This window comes from Chiloscyllium punctatum, chromosome 10 (assembly GCF_047496795.1).
Source record: "Chiloscyllium punctatum isolate Juve2018m chromosome 10, sChiPun1.3, whole genome shotgun sequence".
Classification (NCBI taxonomy): domain Eukaryota; kingdom Metazoa; phylum Chordata; class Chondrichthyes; order Orectolobiformes; family Hemiscylliidae; genus Chiloscyllium; species Chiloscyllium punctatum.
The window spans coordinates 116,148,476-116,171,105 of record NC_092748.1 but is presented as its reverse complement, the minus strand read 5'-3'; the positions used below and the strand labels follow the sequence as shown (position 1 = coordinate 116,171,105).

At 45.1% G+C, this 22,630-nt stretch overlaps 1 protein-coding gene across 1 annotated transcript in view; it reads left to right on the top strand.

The window, feature by feature from the left end:
- The window catches only part of LOC140482477 (villin-1-like), a 69,358-nt gene that overhangs the window by 45,232 nt on the left and 1,496 nt on the right, over window positions 1–22,630 (top strand). The window contains exons 12-19 of the mRNA XM_072580009.1: window positions 1,285–1,422; window positions 9,148–9,306; window positions 10,617–10,796; window positions 15,559–15,704; window positions 17,637–17,781; window positions 19,316–19,504; window positions 21,279–21,344; window positions 22,252–22,392. Coding sequence (XP_072436110.1) covers window positions 1,285–1,422; window positions 9,148–9,306; window positions 10,617–10,796; window positions 15,559–15,704; window positions 17,637–17,781; window positions 19,316–19,504; window positions 21,279–21,344; window positions 22,252–22,392 — 1,164 coding nt within the window. The remainder of the gene's footprint in view (window positions 1–1,284; window positions 1,423–9,147; window positions 9,307–10,616; window positions 10,797–15,558; window positions 15,705–17,636; window positions 17,782–19,315; window positions 19,505–21,278; window positions 21,345–22,251; window positions 22,393–22,630) is intronic.

The following is a 22,630-nucleotide window of genomic DNA, read 5'->3' as shown; positions in this document are numbered from 1 at the left end:
ACATATAAAATTATGAAGGAAATAGAAAGGTTAGAAGTAGAGAGGGTGTTTCCACTGGTGGGTGAAACTAGGACAGGAGAGCATAGCCTCGAGATTAGAGGGAGTGGATTTAGGACTGAGTTGAGAAGGAACTTCTTCACCCAGAGGGTTGTGAATCTATGGAATTCCCTGCCCAGTGAAGGAGTAGAGGTTTTTAAAGCTAAGGTAGATATTTTTTGAACAATAAAGCAATTAAGGGTTATGGTGAGAGGGCAGGTAAATGGAGCTGAGTCCATGAAGAGAACAGCCATGATCTTATTGAATGATGGAGCAGGCTCAAAGCACAGATGGCCTCCTACTGCTTCTGGATCTTAAATTCTTATGTAAGGGTGTCAGAACATTAAATTGAAATGTCAGTACTCAAGGGAGGATACACCCAGCCCCTGTGATGCCAGCCAGTCTCTAAAGGTCTATATTGTGCCAATGTATTGGCATGATCCTTCTCCATGGACATCTGCGCATGGGCATAACTATGTAAAAGGGGCAGGCAACTGGGTGAATCCTCCTTTCTCTGGTCTAAGAACTTAATTAATTATCTATAACAGGAGATAGTTAGTGAGTCTTAGTGAGAAGAGGTGGTTGCCTTGCCCATTGAATAGTTCCAGTCAGTCTAAATGACATTAACTGATTTGGTATTTTTACAACTATCAGGAGCCAGGGATGTCCCATCTGTCTCTGATTGGGACATCCCTGGGACTGATTCTCTGCCAATGTCAGTGTGACATCACTGGATAGAGTGGAGCTAATGTAACCTCAACATGAACTCTCTTTCAGAGTCATTACCTTCAAATCCAACACCCCTAGACCTTTCCCTCCCATACTTAAAATTTACACATTCAGGTATAATACCACTTTTGCATATTACCACTGGTCCATCTTACAATTTTAAGGTGAGTTTAACAGGCAGGTTTGGGTGAAAAAGTTTTTCCTCAAGAGGCTGGTGGGAATCTAGAAGTCACTGCCTGAAAGGGTGGTAGAGGCGGAAATCGTTTGTGGATAGCCCTTTTGTAAACTAACTACATTAGTTCAGCAGTGTTCTCACCAACATTGCACACTGATCATCCAGTAGAGAAGACCAAATAATTTGCTCCTTGCCACTGGGACAGTAGGACCCTGGTTCTGAGACTAACCCTGTGCACCCTATAAACCAAGAAGGAAGCTGAACCTAACCTTGCAGTGAAACTGAAATCCACAATCTCCACGACTGACTCGCTCTTTTTCTCTTTGCTAACTGATCTTTCCCAGGTCTGGATGATTGAGGATCTGGAATTGGTCCCAGTGCCAAGTCACTGGTTTGGACACTTCTACAGTGGAAACTGCTACCTGATTCTGTACACCTACACCGTCAACAACAGACTTCACTACATCCTCTACATCTGGCAGGTTTGTATGTCTCTGCACTCTGTCTAACCTGGGGAGTGGTAAACAAGCTAATAAAAACAAAGTGCTGCCGCTCTGATATGAGAACAGAGTGCTGGAGAAAGCTCTAATCCAGCAACATCTTTGTAGGGAAAGATACAGAGCTAATGTTTCAAGTCTGATAGGACTTCTTCAGAATTGAAGTTGGACTTATTCTGAGGCTTGGGGGTGTTGCTGGGCAGAAGAGCAAATATGAAGTCAACAAATAAGAAATAATAGTTTATAGCAAATACCATGCAAGCTACAGGCTGCATTAGTCAAGTAATTGGGGTAAGTGTCACATAGAATGAAAGTGAGACTGGAAATTAACCAAGGGGTTGTGGGGGTTTGCATATAGAATGGTGGGTACCCTCGAGTGTGTTTTGAAGGCTGGAACCTCATTAAGGGGTTGAGAGAATCAATGAGAATATTGGAAATTTTGAGCACAGGAACTATACATTGAACCTAAAAGGACTGTCTCTACTGGTCTGCACTTATTTTCCTACAAGCATCCTCCAGAAAATAAGCATGTTCCTGCCATAATGTTACTTCCAAAGTGGAGAAATCCCGATCAGGCAAGTTCTGTTCTGCTCTGTTGATCATCCTAAGCAGAACAGCAGATAAGGGTGAGGGTGAAAGGCAAGGTTGACAGGAATAGGGAACCCTGGATGACAAGAGATTGAGGCTTTGACCAGAAAAAAAGGTGGTGGTATGGCTCATGTACAGGCAGCTGGGATCAAGGGAATCCCTCGAGGTATACAGGAGCTTATCGAAATCAGGAGGAAAAAGGGGACACATGATAGTCTTGGCTGAGAAGATTAACGTGAATGCAAAGAGGTTATTGAAATATATTAAAGGAAAAAGAATAATTCGAGAGAGGTTTAGGGCTCCTCGGGAACCAAAGTGGACACGTATGTGTAGAACTGCAGGAGATGGGCGAGATCCTTAATGAATATTTCTTCTCTACCGTGCACAAAGACATGGAGGCTTGGGAAATTTAGTGATCATATCTTGGGGATAATCTATATCACAGTAGAGGAGGTGTTGGATGTACTAGAATGTACTAAGGTGGACAAACCTCCTGGTCCTGACCAGATATATTCAAGAACACTACAAGAGGCTAGAGAAGAAGTTGCCGGGGCTCTGGCTGATATTTTATAGAACATAACAGCGCAGTACAGGCCCTTCGGCCCTCGATGTTGCGTCGACCTGTCATACCAATCTGAAGCTCATCTATGTGTTGCTGGAAAAGCGCAGCAGGTCAGGCAGCATCCAAGGAACAGGAGAATCGACGTTTCGGGCATAAGCCCTTCTTCAGGCTTATGCCCAAAACGTCGATTCTCCTGCTCCTTGGATGCTGCCTGACCTGCTGCGCTTCTCCAGCAACACATTTTTCAGCTCTGATCTCCAGCATCTGCAGTCCTCACTTTCTCCTAGTGGAAGCTCATCTAACCTACACTATTCCATGTATGTCCATATGCCTGTCCAATGACGACTTAAATGTACTTTAAGTTGGCAAATCTACTACCGTTGCAGGCAAAGCATTCCATACCCTTACTACTCTCTGAGTAAAGAAACTCCCTCTGACATCAGTCCTATATCTATCACCCCTCACTTTAAAGCTATGCCATCACTATACTTGGAAAAAGGCTCTCCCTGTCCACCCTATCTAACCCTCTGATTATCTTGTATGTCTCTATTAAGTCACCTCTCAACCTTCTTCTCTCTAACGAAAACAGCCTCAAGTCCCTCCGCCTTTGCATCATCGTTGGCCATGAGTGAGGTCCCAGAAGACTGGAGGGTAGTAAATGTTGTGCCCTTATTCAAGAAGGGCTTCAAAGAAAAACCTGGGAACTACTGATCTGTAGGTTAGCTTGATCTTAAAAGGTTGGCACAACATTGAGGGCTGAAGGGCCTGTACTGTGCTGGACTGTTCTATGTACTGACCAGTAAGCAAGTGGTAAGTAAGTTACTTGAGAAGATTCTGGGAAATAAGATTTATGTCATTTGGAAAGATAAGGTTTTATTAGGAGTAGTCAGCATGGCTTTGTGAGTGGGAGATCATACCTCACAAATTTGTTCGAGTTCTTTGATGAAGTGACCAGAAAGGTTGATGACGACAGGGTGGTAGACATCATCCATGTGGATTTCAGTAAGGCCTTTGATAAGGTTCCACATGGTACGCTGCTCTGGAAGGTTAGATTGCATGGAATCCAGGGCGAGCTGGCAAATTGAATACACAATCGGCTTGATTGTAGGAAGCAGAGGGTAATGGAAGGATGTTTGTCGGACTGGAGGCCTGTGACTAGTTGAGTGCCTCGGGGGTCGGTGCTGGGCCTGTTGCTGTTTGTTATCTATGTCAATGATTTGGATGAGAATGTACAAGGCATGATTAGTATGTTTATAGATGACACTAAAATAGATGGTATCGTGGACAGTGAGAACGTTATCAGAAATTGCAGCAGGACCTTTATCAGCTGGGGAAATGGACCAAGAAATGGCAAATATAAATAAGGGTGAGGTTTTGCATTTTGGAAAGTCAAATCAAGGTTGGAGTTTCATGGTGAATGGTCGTGCCTTAAGGAGTGTAGTAGAACAGAGGGACCTTGGAGTTCATTTTACATTTCTCGGAAAGTGGAGTCCCAGGTAGACAGGGCAGTGAAGGGGGCTTTTGGCACACTGGCCTTCATCAGTCAGGGCAGTGAGTATCGAAGTTGGGCAGTTGTGCTGAAGTTGTACAGGATGTTGGTGAGGCTGCCCTTGGAGTATTATGTTCAGTTTTAGTCACCTTGCTACAGGAAGGATGTTATTAAACTGGGAAAAAATGCTGAAGAAATTTAAAAGGATGTTGCCTGGACTCAAGGGTCTGAGTTATAGGGAGAGGTTGGACAAGCTAGGACTTTTTTCTTTAGAGCATAGGGAGACTGAGGGGGGATTTTATGAAAATGTAGAAGATAGTGAGGCATGGATAGGGTGAATGCACTCAGTCTTTTTCCCAGGGTTGGGGAATCAAGGACTAGAGGACATCAGTTTAAGGTGAAAGAGGAAAGAATAAAAGGGAACCTGAGGGGCAACTTTTTACCCAGAGGGTGGTATGCATATGGAATGAGCTGCCAGCGGAATTGGTTGAGGCGGTTACATTAACAACATTGAAAAGGCATTTGGACAAATACATGGATAGGAAAGGATTAGAAGGATATGGGCCAAGAACAGGGAAATGGGGTTAGCCTGAATGGACATTTTAGTTGGCATGGACCAGTTTGGGGCCAAGGACCTGTCTCTGTGCTGTAGGACTCTGTGGCTCCATGCCTCCAAGAGAGGAAGATAATGTGTTGCTGGAAAAGCGTAGAGGCCAAGCAGCTCCAAGGAACAGGAGAATCGACGTTTCGGGCATGAGCCCTTCTTCAGGAATGAGGAAAGTGTGTCCAGCAGGCTAAGATAAAAGGTAGGGAGGAAGGACTTGGGGGAAGGGCGTTGGAAATGCGATAGTTGGAAGGAGGTCAAGGTGAGGGTGATAGGCCGGAGTGGGGGTGGGGGCGGAGAGGTCAGGAAGAAGATTGCAGGTTAGGAAGGTGGTGCTGAGTTCGAGGGATTTGACTAAGACAAGGTGGGGTGAGGGGAAATGAGGAAACTGGAGAAATCTGAGTTCATCCCTTGTGGTTGGAGGGTTCCTAGGCGGAAGATGAGGCGCTCTTCCTCCAACCGTCGTGTTGCTATGGTCTGGCGATGGAGGAGTCCAAGGACCTGCATGTCCTTGGTGGAGTGGGAGGGGGAGTTGAAGTGTTGGGCTACGGGGTGGTTGGGTTGGTTGATCCGGGTGTCCCAGAGGTGTTCTCTGAAACGTTCCGCAAGTAGGCGGCCTGTCTCCCCAACATACACGAAGCCACACCAGGTGCAGCGGATGCAGCAAATGACGTGTGTGGAGGTGCAGGTGAATTTGTGGCGGATATGGAAGGATCCCTTGGGGCCTTGGAGGGAAGTAAGGGGGGAGGTGTGGGTGCAAGTTTTGCATTTCTTGCGGTTGCAGGGGAAGGTGCCAGGAGTGGAGGTTGGGTTGGTGGGGGGTGTGGACCTGACGAGGGAGTCACGGAGGGAGTGGTCTTTTCGGAACGCTGATAGGGGAGGGAAATATATCCCTGGTGATGGGGTCTGTTTGGAGGTGGCGGAAATGACGACGGATGATACGATATATATGGAGGTTGTTGGGGTGGTAGGTAAGGACCAGTGGGGTTTTGTCCTAGTGGCGATTGGAGGGGCGGGGCTCAAGGGCAGAAGAGCGGGAAGTGGAAGAGATGCGGTGGAGGGCATCGTTGATCATGTCTGGGGGGAAATTGCGGTCTTTGAAGAAGGAGGCCATCTGGGTTGTTCGGTATTGGAACTGGTCCTCCTGGGAGCAGATGTGGTGGAGATGAAGGAATTGGGAATATGGGATGGCATTTTTACAGGGAGCAGGGTGGGAGGAGGTGTAGTCTAGGTAGCTGTGGGAGTTGGTCGGTTTATAGTAAATGTCCGTGTTGATTCGGTTGCCTGAGATAGAAATGGAAAGGTCTAGGAAGAGGAGGGAGGAGTCTGAGACGGTCCAGGTGAATTGGAGGTTGGGGTGGAAGGTGTTGGTAAAGTGGATGAACTGTTCAACCTCCTCGTGGGAGCGCGAGGCAGCGCTGATACAGTCATCGATGTAGAGGAGGAAAAGGTGGGGGTGGTGCCAGTGTAGCTGCAGAAGATGGACTGTTCCACATATCCTACGAAGAGGCAGGCATAGCTGGGGCCCATGCGGGTGCCCATGGCTACTCCTTTGGTTTGGAGGAAGTGGGAGGATTGGAAAGAGAAGTTGTTCAGGGTGAGGACCAGTTCAGTCAGTCGAAGGAGGGTGTCAGTGGAAGGGTACTGGTTGGTACGGTGGGAAAGGAAGAAGCGGAGGGCTTTGAGTCCTTCGTGATGGGGGATGGAGGTGTACAGGAACTGGATGTCCATCGTGAAGATAAGGTGTTGGGGACCGGGGAAGCGAAAATCATGGAGGAGGTGGAGGGCGTGGGTGGTATCCCAAACGTCGGTGGGGAGTTCTTGGACCAAGGGGGACAGGACCGTGTCGAGGTATGCAGAGATGAGTTCGGTGGGGCAGGAGCAGGCTGAGACAATGGGTCGGTCGGGGCATTCAGGTTTGTGGATTTTGGGCAGGAGGTAGAAACTGGCAGTGCGGAGCTGTGGGACTATGAGGTTGGAGGTGGTGGATGGGAGATCCCCTGAGGTGATGAGGTTATGGATGGAACTTCACCGCCTCCAACCTCATAGTCCCATCCATAACCTCAGGGGATCTCCCTTTCACTGACACCTCTGGGACACCCGGACCAACCAACCCAACCACCCCGTGGCTCAACACTTCAACTCCCCCTCCCACTCCACCAAGGACATGCAGGTCCTTGGACTCCTCCATTGCCAGACCATAGCAACACGACGGCTGGAGGAAGAGTGCCTCATCTTCCGCCTAGGAACCCTCCAACCACAAGAGATGAACTCCGATTTCTCCAGTTTCCTCATTTCCCCTCCCCCACCTTGTCTTAGTCAATTCCCTCGAACTCAGCACCACCTTCCTAACCTGCAATCTTCTTCCTGACCTCTCCGCCCCCACCCCCACTCCGGCCTATCACCCTCACCTTGACCTCCTTCCACCTATCGCATTTCCAATGCCCCTCCCCCAAGTCCCTCCTCCCTACCTTTTATCTTAGCCTGCTGGACACACTTTTCCTCATTCCTGAAGAAGGGCTCATGCCCGAAACGTCGATTCTCCTGCTCCTTGGATGCTGCCTGACCTGCTGCGCTTTTCCAGCAACACATTTTCAGCTCTGATCTACAGCATCTGCAGTCCTCACCTTCTCCTCCAAGAGAGGAAGATTAGGTTAGGGTAATCTCCCAAGATTTCCAAGGAGACTCTAGAGAGAATGAGAGACAAAAGCAGATTAAAGGGAAAAGAAAAGCTTTTTCCTAAATTTCTTTTGAACTTTTTTGTTTTTCGTTTCAAATCAGAGTGTGAGATGTTGGGCTAATTGGATGTACTCCTGGAGTTTACACACAATCAGAGTTGTACACTCCAGACTAGACAGTGGATTGGCTGTGCAATCTCAATAGCTCAAAAGGCAGCTGATGTACAATATTCAGGCTAGTGTGGTTACATCGCCGAACTTCGGTAAAGTCCCATTGGAAACTGGTCATAGTTTCTGGAGAGTGGAGAAACAAAGGCATAGACAAAGAATTAAATGATTATTTTGTCATTTGGCAATACTGAATTTAAGCACTGCTGAAATACAATTTCTCGAAGCTTTTCATCTTTCATCGAACAGGACAACTTGTAAGAATGCTCATTCAAGGAGAAAACCAACATTTATGCTGCATGAGAGCGCTGATGAAATTATTCTTTATGTGGGCACATGAATCCAGTTAGCCCTTGGCAATATCATGGTTGATCCTCAACCAAGCTCCACATACCTGTCCTGTCCCATATCCTTAGTGTGTTTGAACTTCAAAAATCAATCAGTCTCTGATTATTAAATCCCTGAATTAAGCCAGCATCAACTACAGCTTCAAAAACCAACCAGTTTTTGTTTCTGATGTGACCATGAATTTCACCCCTGGCTGAAGTTTCTGGATAATACTAAGATTCTCCAACCAGCAGAAGTCCTTTCTTGCAGCCTCCCTTAACAACACCTTTTTTTTAAAAAGTTCATCAAATTATCCCTCCATTATAAATTCTAGATGGTAATCCTTTGTGTAAGACTGATTTTTATTTTCCAGAAATTGGAGATTAGGTTGAAAGTCGATCATGATCATAATGAATAGTGGTGTGATATCATTTGTGGAATCAGATCTGTTCCTTTATAAATGGACACTGCTGTTGACCTGGATTTAGTCTGGGGTGTGGTGCTGGAGAAGCACAGCAGGTCAGGCAGCATCTGAGGAGGAGGAGAATCATGTTTCGAGCAACAGCCCATTCATCAGGAGGGGCTCTTTCCTGAAACATTGACTCTCCTGCTCCTTGGACACTGCCTGACTGGCTGTCCTTTTGCAGCATCTGCAGTCATCACTTTCTCCCACTGGATTTAGTCTGCCCTCCTGACCTCCTAGATGTAGTAGTGGGCTTTTCTCCTTCCGCCAAGTATTTGCTCCTGATGAGGTGATATTCACATTGTCTCCTTCATGTGTTACGGGAGCCATAGTGCTGAAGGATTTGATAGACTTTTATTATAGTTAGAACATTCACAAATACTTGTGCTTGAGCTAAAGCTAAGCAATTCAGATGTAAACTGTAGCATGCTTTCTTCATGCTGTGCTGCAAAGGGAACTCTGAGATTGAGAACATTTTTAACCATCAGATCACATGTGAATCTACAATGACATCACGAGCATTTCCTCTCCAGTATATTGCATGCCTGCTCTGTGATGTAATGCAATAAATGATGGAGTGAGCTTGAGAAGCATTATGAACCACTCTTGGCCCTCCTTACATTCTGGTAGATATTTTTAACCAATGTTGTGACATGTGGGTGGGGCAGGTGAGATTTCAACTTTCTGCCCTCGAGATGGGGACACTACCACAGGAGCCTTTTCTTGTATTCTTGTACATTTCCTTCATAAAGAGCATGAGGTGCCTCAATGGCAAGTTGAAAGTCCATTTTCACCAGGTTTTCCTCTTTTTTTTATTTTCTTTCCTTCCAGGGTGCCCATGCTAGTCAGGGTGACGTCACTGCCTCAGCCTATCAGGCTGTTCACCTCGATCAGACCTACAATGGAGAGCCCGTGCAGGTCCGAGTGACAATGGGGAAAGAGCCACAACACCTGACGGCCATTTTCAAGGGCAAACTTGTAGTGTTTGAGGTAATGTGAAGGACAAGGTTGTGTGTGTGTGTGTGTGTGTGTGTGTGTGTGTGTGTGTTTGTTGAACATCCAATCTCATCTCTCTCTCTCTTCCCTCCCCACCATTAACCACCTCCCCAACACACTCCCTGTCCAAGCTGACCTCTGACCCCACAAAGACTTTATACAGCAAGGACATGTGTATGGAATGAGCTGTCAGAGGAAGTGGTGGAGGCTGGTACAGCTGCATCATTTAAAAGGATGGGTATATAAATAGAAAGGGTTTAGAAGGATATGGGCCAAGTGCTGGCAAATGGGACTAGATTAATTTAGGAATCTGGTCAGTTGGACCAAAGGGTCTGTTTCCGTGCTGTACATATCTATAACTCTGACTGTCACTGCTTCTGTCTCAGCTCAAGTAGTAACTCATTGAACCTCGAAATGAAAACTAGTCTTTGACCGTGACCATCGATTATTGTAAAAGAAAAAAAACCCATTGCCAGTCATGCCAACAATCCCTGAAGGAATAAAGAGAAGTCCTTGTGTACTAGAGAAGATGGTGGAGTATTGTCACTAGGTTTGTGATCCAGAGCCCAGTCTAATGTTCTGCAGATGTGGGTTCAAATCCAACCACAGTAAATGGTGGCATTTAAATAAATGCGAAATTGAAAGCCATGATTAGTGATAACATAACATGACAATGTCATTGATTCATTGTAAAAACATTATCTGCTTCATTAACGGGTAGAAGGAAATCTGCCATCCTTACCTAAATTTGACTCTGCTAGTGGGAAAGACTAGGACCTGAGGGCACAGCCTTGGTGAAGGAAGGAGGAATTTCATCAACCAGAGGGTGAGGAATCTGTGGAACGTTTTGCCACAAATCATTCGGTGCATTTAAGACAGAGGTCCTTGATTGGTAAAAGGATCAAAGGCTGCACAGAGAGAGAGCAGGAGAATGGGTGAGGAACCTCTCTGCCATTTGATTATGGCTGGTTAGGCTCAATGGGCCAAATGGCCTAACTGTGCTCCTGTATCTTGTGGTCTAAGAAGCAGTTTAACACCTGATGTTCAGGCTAGTCCCAAAGCCGTGCCAAATGTCTGACACTGGTCACTAGCAGCTCCAGGAGCAAGTGATCATTGACCCAGGTAAACTTCAACCCTTAAACCTGATTTGTTTGCCAGTATGCCCGAAGCCAGGGTTCCAATCTAGCTTGTGTGAAGTCTGCTCCAAGATTGATGTCGCAGTTGACTGTGTCTGAGCCAATTGTACCAGTTGGAATAATGGGTCTGGTTTTTGAGGTGTATGTGACAATTCTTATATTTTGCAGGGGAATGCCTCCACAGCTAATGACCAGGATACCGAGGCCTCTGTCCGCCTCTTTCAGATTCGTGGTGAGAACCAGTACAATACCAAGGCCTTTGAAGTCTCAGCACGTTCCTCCTCCCTCAATTCCAATGATGTCTTTGTGCTGAGGACAAGTGAAAAGTGCTTCTTATGGTATGGGAAGGTGAGAACGCTTCAGACTCAATGGGCAGCACCACTGGGATCCAGTAACTAATCCTATGCTTTCCTTGCAATGTGCTGTAATCCACTCTGACCACAAGCTGAAGCAAGTTCACAACATGGCCCTCTGGCCTGTAAATGGGTTGGGGTGCTCAGTGGGTAAAGGAGGAGAATACAAAATGACTGAAACAACTAGCCTCGTAAATACTAAAATAGCCAAGGGATGAACTACTTTCCTCTTTCCCTAGAGGGCTATGGGGGCTCAAGCATTGAATATTTTGCAGTGATTGGAATGAGGTCAGCCAGGTAGACATCATAGGTAGTGAGTTCCCTGATTGGGGCTGTTAATCTGGTCCAGGAAGCCTGGCTGACAGATATAAACAGGACTGACCCCTCTGAGAAGGGCACTACTTGTCACTAGCCACTTGGGTGCTTCCTTTCTTCCTGGTGGTGGAATATAAATAAAGATTTACACACTTGCTCTTCACTGTGTCCGACACCTGCACACACACGAAAGAAAAGGGGAAAGAAACGAACAGGAGTGTCGGGGTTCTGCTCTCTCTGAGAGCTGCCTCTGAGGGAGCTGGATCAGTGTTAACTCTCCCCATGTAAATAAAGGGTGACTTGATAACAGGAGGCCGGTCTCCATGGAGTTATATCATCTCTCATCAGGAGTCCTTTGTGGCTATACCCATTTCAAAAAGGCATGCTGTTTTGAAAATGTAGGGGGTGACGGATTCTCGGGGGCAAGTAGCACGAACAGTCAAGTTTCTGGTTTTGAGACTGGCTCTAATGTCATGAGGGGTACGTCGGGTTCGAAGGGAACAATTGTGTTAGGGGCTTCTCTAATCCGATATACACTGAGATGTTTCTGTGCCCAGCAGTGATAAATCAGAATGGTGTGTTGCTTCCCTGGTGCCAGGATCAAGGGTGGTCTCAGAGAGGGTGCAGAATGTTCTCTCAGGGGAGAGGGACCAGCAAGAGATCATTGTCCACATTGGAACTAACGACATAGGAAGGGAAAAGGTTGAGATACTGAAGGGAGGTTAGAGAGTTAGGTAGGAATTTAAAAAGGAGGTCCTCGAGAGTAGTAATATCTGGATTACTCCTGATGCTACAAGCTCGTGAGGGCAGGTATAGGAAGATAGAGCAGATGAATGCATGGCTGAGGAGCTGGTTTATGGGAGAAGGATTCACATTTTTGGATCATTGGAATCTCTTTTTTGGGGTAGAAGTGACCTGTACAAGAAGGATGGATTGCACCTAAATTGAAAGGGGACTCTTATACTAGCAGGGAAATTTGCTAGAGCTGCTCGGGAGGATTTAAACAAAGAAGGTTGGAGAGGGGGTGGGACCCAAAGAGATCAATCTGAGACTGGTACAGTTGAGAACAGAAGTGAGTCAAAACAGTCAGTGCAGGCAGGAACAAGGTTGGAGTAATAAATTAAACTGCATTTATTTTAATGCAAGGGGCCTAACAGGGAAGGCAGATGAACTCAGGACATGGTTACGAACATGGGACTGGGATATCAGAGCAATTACAGAAACATGACTCAGGGATGGGCAGGACTGGCAGCTTAATATTCCAGGATACAAATGCTACAGGAAGGATAGAAAGGGAGGCAAGAGAGGAGAGGGAGGAGGAGGAGGAGGAGGAGGAGGAAGAATGGCACTTTTGATACATTACAGCTGTGCTGAGGGAGGATATTTCTGGAAATACAACTAGGGAAGTTATTTGGGTGGAACTGAGAAATAAGAAAGGGATGATCACCTTATTGGGATTGTATTATAGACTCCCTAATAGTCAGAGGCAAATTGAGAAACAAACTTGGAAGGAGATCTCAGCTATCTGTAAGAATAATAGGGTGGTTATGGTAGGGGATTTTAACTTTCCAAACAAAGACTGGGACCGCTATAGTGTTAAGGGTTTAGATGGAGAGGAATTTGTGTGTATAAGAACATTTTCTCATTCAGTATGTGGATGTACCTACTAGAGAAGGTGCAAAACTTGACCTAGTCTTGGGAAATAAGGCAGGGCAGGTGATTGAGGTGTCAGTGGGGGAGCACTTTGGGGCCAGCGACCATAATACTATTGGATTTAAAATAATGATGGAAAAGGATAGACCAGATCTAAAAGTTGAAGTTCTAAATTGGAGAAGGGCCTATTTTGATGGTAATAGGCAAGAACTTTCGAAAGCTGATTGGGGGCGGATGCTCGCAGGTAAAGGTATGGCTGGAAAATGGGAAGCCTTCAGAAATGAGATAAGGAGAATCCAGAGCAAGTATATTCCTGTCAGGGTGAAAGGAAAGGCTGGTAGGAATAGGGAATGCTGGATGATTAAAGAAATTGAGGGTTTTCTTAAGAAAAAGAAGGAAGCATATGTCAGGTATAGACTGGATAGATCGAGTGAATCCTTAGAGTATAAAGGAAGTAGGAGTATACTTAAGAGGGAAATTAGGAGGGCAAAAAGATAGCTTTGGCAAATAGAATTAAGGAGAATACAAAGGGTTTTTACAAATACATTAAAGACAGGAGGGTAACTAGGAAGAGAATAGGGCCCCTCGAAGCAAGGAGCTGCAGAAAATGGGGGAGATACTAAACAAGTATTTTGCATCAGTATTTACTGTGGAAAAGGATATGGAAGATAAACACTGCAGGGAAATAGATGACGACACCTTGCAAAATGTCCATATTACAGAGGAGAAAGTGCTGGATGTCTTGAAAAGTGTAAAGGTGGATAAATCCCCAGGACCTGATCAGGTGTACCCTAGAACTCTGTGGGAAGCTAGAGAAGTGATTGCTGGGCCTCTTGCTGAGATATTTGTATGATCGATAGTCACAGGTGAGGTGCTGGAAGACTGAAGGTGGGCAAACGTGGTACCACTGTTTAAGATGGGCGGTAAGGACAAGCCAGGGAACTATAGACCAGTGAGCCTGACCTTGGAGGTGGGCAAGTTGTTGGAGGGAAACCTGAGGGACAGGTTGTACACTTATTTGGAAAGGCAAGGACTGATTTAGGGATGTTCAGCATGGTTTTGTACGTGGGAAATCATGTCTCACAAATTTGATTTGAGTTTTTTTTAAGAAATAGCAGAGGATTGATGAGTGCAGAGCAGTAGATGTGATCTATATGGACTTAAGTAAGGCATTTGACAGGGTTCCCCATGGAAGTCTGATTAGCAAGGTTAAATCTCACAGAATAAATGGAGAACTAGCCATTTGGATACTGAACTGGCTTAAAGATGGAAGACCGGTGGTGGAGGGTTGTTTTTCATACTGGAGGCCTGTGACCAGTGGAGTGCCACAAGGATCGGTGCTGGGCCCTCTACTTTTTGTCATTTACATAAATGATTTGGATGTGAGCATAAGAGGTACAGTTAGTAAGTTTGCAAATGACACTAAAATTGGAGGTGCAGTAGACAGCGAAGATTACCTCAGATTACAACAGGATCTGGACCAGATGGGCCAATGGGCTGAGAAGTGGCGGATGGAGTTTAATTCAGATAAATGTGAGGTGCTGCATTTTGGGAAAGCAAATCTCAGCAGGACTTATACGCTTAATGGTAAGGTCCTAGGGAGTGTCACAGAACAAAGAGACCTTGGAGTGCAGGCTCATAGCTCCTTGAAAGTGGAGTCACAGGTAGATAGGATAGTGAAGAAGGCATTTGGTTTACTTTCCTTTATTGGTTAGAGTATTGAGTACAGGAGTTGGGAGGTCATGTTTTGGCTGTACAGGAATTGGTAAGGCCACTTGGAATATTGTGTGCAATTCTGGTCTCCTTCCTATTGGAAAGGTGTTGTGAAACATTTTGAAAGGGTTCAGAAAAGATTTACAAAGATGTTGCCAGGGTTGGAGGATTTGAGCTATAGGGAGAGGCTGAACAGGTTGGGGCTGTTTTCCCTGGAGGCTGAAGGCTGACCTTTATAGAGGTTTACAAAATTCTGAGGGGCATGGATACGGTAAATAGGCAAAGTCTTTTCCCTGGGGTCGTGGAGTCCAGAACTCGAGAGCATAGGTTTCGGGTGAGAGGGGAAAGATATAAAAGAGGCCTATGGGGGAACTGTTTCTCACAGAGGGTGGTATGTGTATGGAATGAGCTGCCAGAGGAAATGGTGGAGGCTGGTACAATTATAACACTTAAAAGGCATTTGGATGGGTAGATGAATAGGAAGGGTTTGGAGGGATATGGGCCGAGTGCTGGTATGTGGGACTAGATTGGGTTGTGATATCTGGTTAGCATGGTCGGGTTGGACCGAAGGATCTGTTTCCATGCTGTACATCTCTATGACTCTATAAAATGTTCCTTCCAATAGTTTTGATCCAAAGACTATAAGGCATCTCTTTCAAAATTCAGTGCAATTATTTGCAAAATTAAAGCAAAAAGCTTAGTAAATTGACTGCTCATATAAAAATTTACAAAAAAAAGACAGGAGTGTGAAAGGTTCTCTTTCCTCCTGAGGGCTGGCTCTAAGGGAGCGAGTTCAGTGTCATGTACTATGCACGTGTAAATAAAGGGTGACTCAATGATGGTATACAGTCCTCTCTGGCTTTATTTCAATGTTCAAGACACCTATTGATAGATTTCCAAAGGCTGGTGTAAGAAAGTGGCATAGAGGTAAATACTCAGCCATGATATAATTGAATGGTGGAGCAGTTTCAAAGGGCTGAATGGCCTCTGTGCTCCTATGTTCCAAAAAGGAGGGAGAAAGAAGGAAAAATGTTGCATCCCTGCTCTTTGTGACTCTTATGTTGGTTCCATTGTAGGGATGCAGTGGTGATGAGAGAGAAATGGCCAAGAATGTGGCTGACATTATCTCCAGGAGGGACAAGCAGAATGTGTGTGAAGGCCAAGAACCGTCTGATTTCTGGGTATCCCTTGGAGGCAAAGCACCGTATGCCAACAGCAAAAGGTATGCTCCCCTGCTGAAGGATCATAATTGGCAAGTGGTTCCTTAGGAGAAAGTGAGGACTGCAGATGCTGGAGATCAGAATTGAGAGTGTGGTGCTGGAAAAGCACAGCAGGTCAGATAGCATCCAAGGAGCAAGAGAATTAATGTTTCAGGCGTAAGCCTTTCATCTGGAATCAGTGGTTCCCTAGGAATAGCACTTTATGGTTTCGTGAATCCTGCTCTTTGTGTGTATTCACCATCTTATTTATGTGCATTTCACTCAGAACAGTACATCCCTTTGGCTCATCAAGCCTGTACTGAGCCATGACACTTTTCTAAACTAAAAACATTCTTCCTCTACACAAGTATCCCTTCATTCCCTGCCAATTCAGGGGCTTTGGAGACTTAGGGATGACTTTATAGAGTTTTTTATAAAATCATGAGAGGCATACATAAGGTGAATAGCCAAGGTCTTTCAAGATTACTTACAGTATGGAAACAGGCCCTTTGGCCCAACAAGTCCACACCGCCCCGCCGAAGCGTAACCCACCCATACCCCTACATCTACATCTACCCCTTTTACCTAACACTACGGGCAATTTAGCATGGCCAATTCACCTGACCTGCACATCTTTGGACTGTGGGAGGAAACCGGAGCACCCGGAGGAAACCCACGCAGACACTGGGAGAACGTGCAAACTCCACACAGTCAGTCGCCTGAGGCGGGAATTGAACCTGGGTCTCTGGCGCTGTGAGGCAGCAGTGCTAACCACTGTGCCACCATGCCGCCCTCAACCAGAGAAGGGGAGTCTAGAACCAGAGGGCATAGGTTTAGGGTGAGAGGGGAAAGATTTTAAAGGGACCTAAGGGGCAACTATTTCACACACGGTGGTGTATGAATGGAATGAGCTGCCAGAGGAAGTGGATGAGGCTGGTATAAATACATCATTTAAAAGGCATCTGGATGGGTATATGAATAGGAAAGGTTTAGAGGGATATAGGCCAAGTGCTGGCAAATGGGACTACATTAATTTAGGATGTCTGGTTGGCATGGATGAGTTGGACTGACAGGTCTGTTTCCATGCTGTAGATCTCTATATCTCTCTGTATCTATAAAGATGCTGCTTAAACGTTGCTAATTTATCTGTCTCCAACACCTCTTCTGGCAGCACATTCCAAGACATTACCTGTGTGTTTTAACAACAAAACTTGCCCCTCATATTTCCGTTAAACCTTTTCCCTTTACCTTTTAATAAGATTAGATTACTTAGTGTGGAAACAGGCACTTTGGCCCAACAAGTCCACACCGACCCGCCGAAGCGCAACCCACCCAGACCTTTACCCCTTCACCTAACACTACGGGCAATTTAGCCTGGCCAATTCACCTGACCTGCACATTTTTGGACTGTGGGAGGAAACCCACGTAGACACGGGGAGAATGTGCAAACTTCACACAGTCAGTCGCCTGAGGTAGGAACTGAACCTGGGTCTCTGGCGCTGTGAAGCAGCAGTGCTAACCATTGCACCACAGTGCCACCCACCTTTTATGTTCCCCCAATAATTGACATTTCTACCCTGGGAAAAGACTCTGAATATCCACTCTGTCCCTGCCTCTTAAATTTGTAAACTTCTATCAAGTCACCCTTCAGCCTCTGACATTCAAGTGAAATCAAACCAAGTTTGTCCAAGCTCTCCTCTTAACTATGGAAATCCAAAATTATATTTTGTCCCAACCTGGGTTTTCGCGACTGTGTGATTATTTATCTTGCTATGTTTAGGATGTGGAAGATCATGCAGCTAAGGTCAGTGAATGAAGTAGTTGATCTACTATGATTTCACTGGCACATGCCTGCGGGGCTGAATGGCCTGCTCCTGTTTCTTTGACAGTGGGCGGAATGCAGAGCAATGGCGTTGTGCTGTAACGGTGGCGATGAGTAACTCTCTCTATTTCAGTTTACAGCATGAACATCAGGCTATTGTCCCACGTCTGTTTGAATGCTCCAACCAAACCGGACGTTTCATTGCCACAGAGATCACAGACTTCACTCAGGACGACCTTGATGATGATGATGTTATGCTTTTGGACACCTGGGAACAGGTTTGTGGAAAGAATAATTCAAGTATCATGCATCAAACCTGTGTTCTATAATCCACTGTGCAATCAGAATAGGTCCCAGGTCCTGAATCAGTCCTTGAGTTTGCTGGATATAGAATGAAAGTAGACCCTGTGGTCATTCAACAGCAAAAGTACAGCATGTGCTGGAATTCCATGTCCTATTGCTCAACGTGGGATCAACGGAGATTGTTCAGGGAGTATGGTTGTGTTGAGAAAGTGGGTAGGATAGTTGAAGGTGCAGATTGGCCATGATCCCAGGGATTGGCAGAATAGGTTGGGACAGACTGAATAGCCTTTATGCACCTTCCAATATGCTTCAGAAGAAGGTAAAGGTGGGGGCCACTGTTTTTAAGGTGGAGGAAGATTATTTCTCATCAAGAGTGGGGAATCAAAGGTTATTGTGGGGTAGATGGGAATGTGAAATTCAGTATACAAACAGATCAGCCATGGTCTTATTGAATGACAGAGCAGGCCCAAAGGGCAGAATAGTCTATGTCTGCTCCTAATTTGTATATGATGCATAGTCAATCTTTCTGGGGTGGAGATAAGGAATTTGGCACTATTTAGTCTGATTTACATCATGCTGCATGTGGTCCTTCTCCGGATGTTCTTAAGAAGGGTCACTGGACCCAAAATGTTAACGCTGTCTTTTCTCTCCACAGATGATACCGGACCTCCTGAGGTTCTCCAGTAATTTCTGGTTTTGTTTCAGATCTTCAGAATCTGCAATACTTTGCATTGGTTCATTCAGCCCTGTCAATGAAACAATGTGCCATGTAGAATTGACAGTCCCAGGAATAAGTGTCAAGATTAGAGTGGTGCTGGAAAAGCGCAGCAGGTCAGGCAGCATCCGAGGAGCAGGAAAAATCGACGTTTCAGGCAAAAGCTCTTCATCAGGGAATAAGTCAATTGATCCAACTGGCTCATGCCAATGATCATGATCCACATTCGCCACCTACCATCATTCCCATCTCATCTGATCACCTCATTCTAAATTCCTTTCTCCCTCATACTCTCATCTCCCCTTAAATACATCGACCCTGTGGGAGCACGTTGCATGTTCTCTGGGTAACGATTTTCTCATTAATCCAATAGGAAATTGATCAGTGACTACACCATTTAACTGGCCCCCAGTTTTGAACTGACCCACCACTTCCCCACTCAAAGCAAAATACTGTGCTGAAAATCTGAAATTCAAAAAAAACATATCTATGGGGAGAGAGACCGTTTAATGTTTCAAGTCCAGTATGTCTCCTTTCTTTCTTTTTTTTTGGGAGTCACCACAGATGCTGCCAGATCTGCTAAATTTCTCCAGCATTTAGTCTTTTTATTTAACATCGTGCTCATCTCAATCCTGTCGGACCCCTTTTCAATGTTATACACCTCTCTTGGAACATTTCTCTCCAGGCAAGAGGCCCAGGTTCTTCCAATGAGTTGGTGCTTAGAAGTTAAATGTGCTCTCTCTCTCTCTCTCTCTCTCTCTCTCTCCCTCCCTCTCTCTCTCTCCAAATGCCAGATTTTCCTATGGATTGGTAATGGAGCCAATGAAAAGGAGAAGGAGGATTCTATTGTCACAGCACAAGAGTACCTCAACACCCACCCAACCAAGCGTGACTCCAGCACTCCAATTGTGATTGTCAAGCAAGGTTTTGAGCCCCCAACTTTCACTGGTTGGTTCATGGCCTGGGACCAATATCTGTGGAATGTAAGTAGGCGGGGTCCAACATGTGTTCACATGACACTTCACTTCCCCAGCTAGGTCAGCTTGCACCTAAAAACAAAAGTGTTTAACGTACAACACACAGTTAGGAAGGCAAATTGTATGTTCGTCTTTGTGTGTTGTGATCACAGCTGAAGGGACTGCTAGACCAGTCAGAATAAAATCTGGCTTGTTTGTGCTTCTCTTTGAAAGATTAGTTAGTGATAGTCAGTCTTCAAAAGATATTCACTTAAGGCTGCATATTTTAACAACAGGATAGAAGATTTTCAAATAACGGAAATAAAAGCAAAGTAATCTAAGTATAGAATGATATTAGAACACACCTCAACACAAAGTTTTATAGAGTCATAGAGATGTACAGCATGGAAACAGACCCTTTGGCCAAAGTTGTCCATGTCGACCAGATATCCCAACCCAATCTAGTCCAATTTGCCAGCATTTAGCTCCTATCCCTCCAAACCCTCCTTATTCATATCCCCATCCTAATGCCTTTTAAATGCTGTAATTGTACCAGCCTCCACCACTTCCTCTGACAGCTCAATCCATGCACTACCCTCTGCATGAAAAAGTTTCCCCTTAGGTCTCTCTTATATCTTTCCCCTCTCGCCCTCTAATTCTGGACACCCCCACTCCAGGGAAGAGACCTTCTCTAGTTATCGTATCCATGCCCCTCAAAATTTTGTAAATCTCTGTAAGGTCTTCCCTCAGCCTCTGATGCTCCAGGGAAAACAATCCCAGCTTATTCAGCCTCTTCCCTATAGCTCAAATCCTCCAACCCTGGCAACATCCTTGTAAATCTTTTCTGAACCCTTTCAGAACATCTTTCCAATAGGAAGGAGACCAGAATTGCACAAAATATTCCATAAGTGGCCTAACCAATGTCCTGTACAGCTGCAACATGACCCCCAACTCCTACACTCAATGCTCTGACCAATAAAGGAAAGCATACCAAATGCCTTCTTCACTACCCTATCTACCTGTAATCATGTTCCTGACACTATCTGTCTCAGAAATTTAAATCCAGAGAAATTTCAGTTTCTATCTCAACTCTTTTTTTGGCTGAATGACCTCTTCCTGTGATGAAGATGCAATGAAACTTCTTTACTGAGTGCCAAAGCAGCCAACCAAATTCTGGGAGGATGTAATGAAAGGAAAGCACTTGCATTTCTATTGTAATGTTTATAACCTCCGATTGTCCTGAAGCAGTTCAGTCATTTAGGGCTTTTGTTCCCTGGAGCGTAGTCCCTGCAAAGAAGGGGCATTACATTGGTAACATCACTGGACTAGTCATCCACAATCCCATTCTCATGTTCTGGGAACAAGAATTTAAAACCAGCCATGGCAGATTAAGAAATTTAAATTCAAGTTTTAAAAATCTGGAATTAAAGACATTGTGTAATAATGATTGTGAAATTGTTGTAAAAAAAATCTATTTGCTCACGAATATCTCTTTCAAGGGAGGAAATTTGCTATCCTTGACTGGTCTGGCCTTTGTGTGACTCGACTTGCAGCAATTATTGCCCAGGAGGCAATGAAATGCATCCGAGCTAGTGAGACCCACAGAATTTAACTTTGGGGGACAAAAAACCTTAAGAGAAATCCCCTGCTCTTATTTTAAACTATGGCCTTCAGGCCTGGGTTAAATATCACTGTGGAAAGACAGCATCTTCGACAGTGTGGCACTCCCTCAGGAAAGCAATGAGACTGCTGTGTGGGATCTGGACATCTAATGATTTTGTTTCTTTTTAAATTCTTCAAGGATGGAAAATATGAAGACTTGAAAGTGGAGTTTGATAATTCTCAAGTTGTTGATGAACTGATCAAAGTAAGCAAGGCTTTCACTGGAAACCATAAGCTGGTGGGGGTTCTGTCTGCTGTATAACATGACAATTTTGAGTTTGAATGTTTATATAAGGAGCCCTTTGCTCTAACTTCTGGTAAACACTCAGCAGCACCGATAGATGGAGAGAATGTTTTGACTCCTTTCAGAGGATGTTAGGGTGAGGGTACAGAGATTTTCTGTGTGAAGGGTCTCATCTGCCTGATACTATTCCAGATGAGAGGCTGCAAAGGATAGGGTTGCTCTTCGAGGACAGAGGGCTAAGAGGAGATCTGAGAGGTTGAAAATCACGAAAGAATGAGTTTGCAGTTACAGAAGGGTCAGACTTAGAAGGAAAGGCTAACAGGGCAACGGGGAAAAAGCAGGCACAGGATATGAATTGGATAGCTCTTTCCAAGAGCAGCCTAGGAACAATGAGATGAATAGCTTCCTTTCTCTGAGATTACAATTCTGGCTGGATTGCAACCTGTTGCGCTTACTTTGTGCTTACAGGAAAGGATGGGGTAATGATCGATTCAGTGGACTAAAGGGTCTGGCTGAATCTCTGGGGACCCAGCTTGGGAACTGGGTGGAACCTGTATTTAGTTCATAAATATGGGATATTGAGAGAACTGCCATCATTGGGACTATGGCAACTATAATTGATTATTGTAAAAAACCATCTGGTTCACTAACGGGGGAGTAGATAGGAATGCGGAGTAACCCGATCAGTCAAGATCTTGCTGAATGGAAATATGGGCTTGTGGGGCCAAATGGCCTACTTGTGCTCCCAATTTGTATGTTTGCATGTTACACTGCCCACTAAGCTACAATTACAACAATTTTTCTTAAAATCAGATCATTTCTATTTAAAACCATTTTTGTTTTCTGTCTCTCTTCTCCCCGTTTTCAGGATATGAAGTCAGTCCAAATTTCTGTGAATTACAATAATGAATCATCAGTTAGAGGACCTGTCCAGACTTACCCAGCAGAGCAACTGATTAATAAGTTGCCTGAGGAACTGCCCCCAGGAGTGGATTCTACACGGAAGGAGGTGAGTCATGGAAAATTGATGGGTCTTATCCTCATCGTAGAGTGACCAAGTAGCATGTGCATGCTCACTGTCACTGCTGCTTCTGATGCTAGCATTGAGGTGATGTAGAAGAGCTTGCAGAAAGGAAATGGGGACTAGTTAGAATCATTGGGTTTTGCAGCCTGTGCTTGTAGCTGTTCTTAGTGGAAGATCTGACATGATATGTGACGTTCATCTGCCCCATGTCATCTTTCCTACC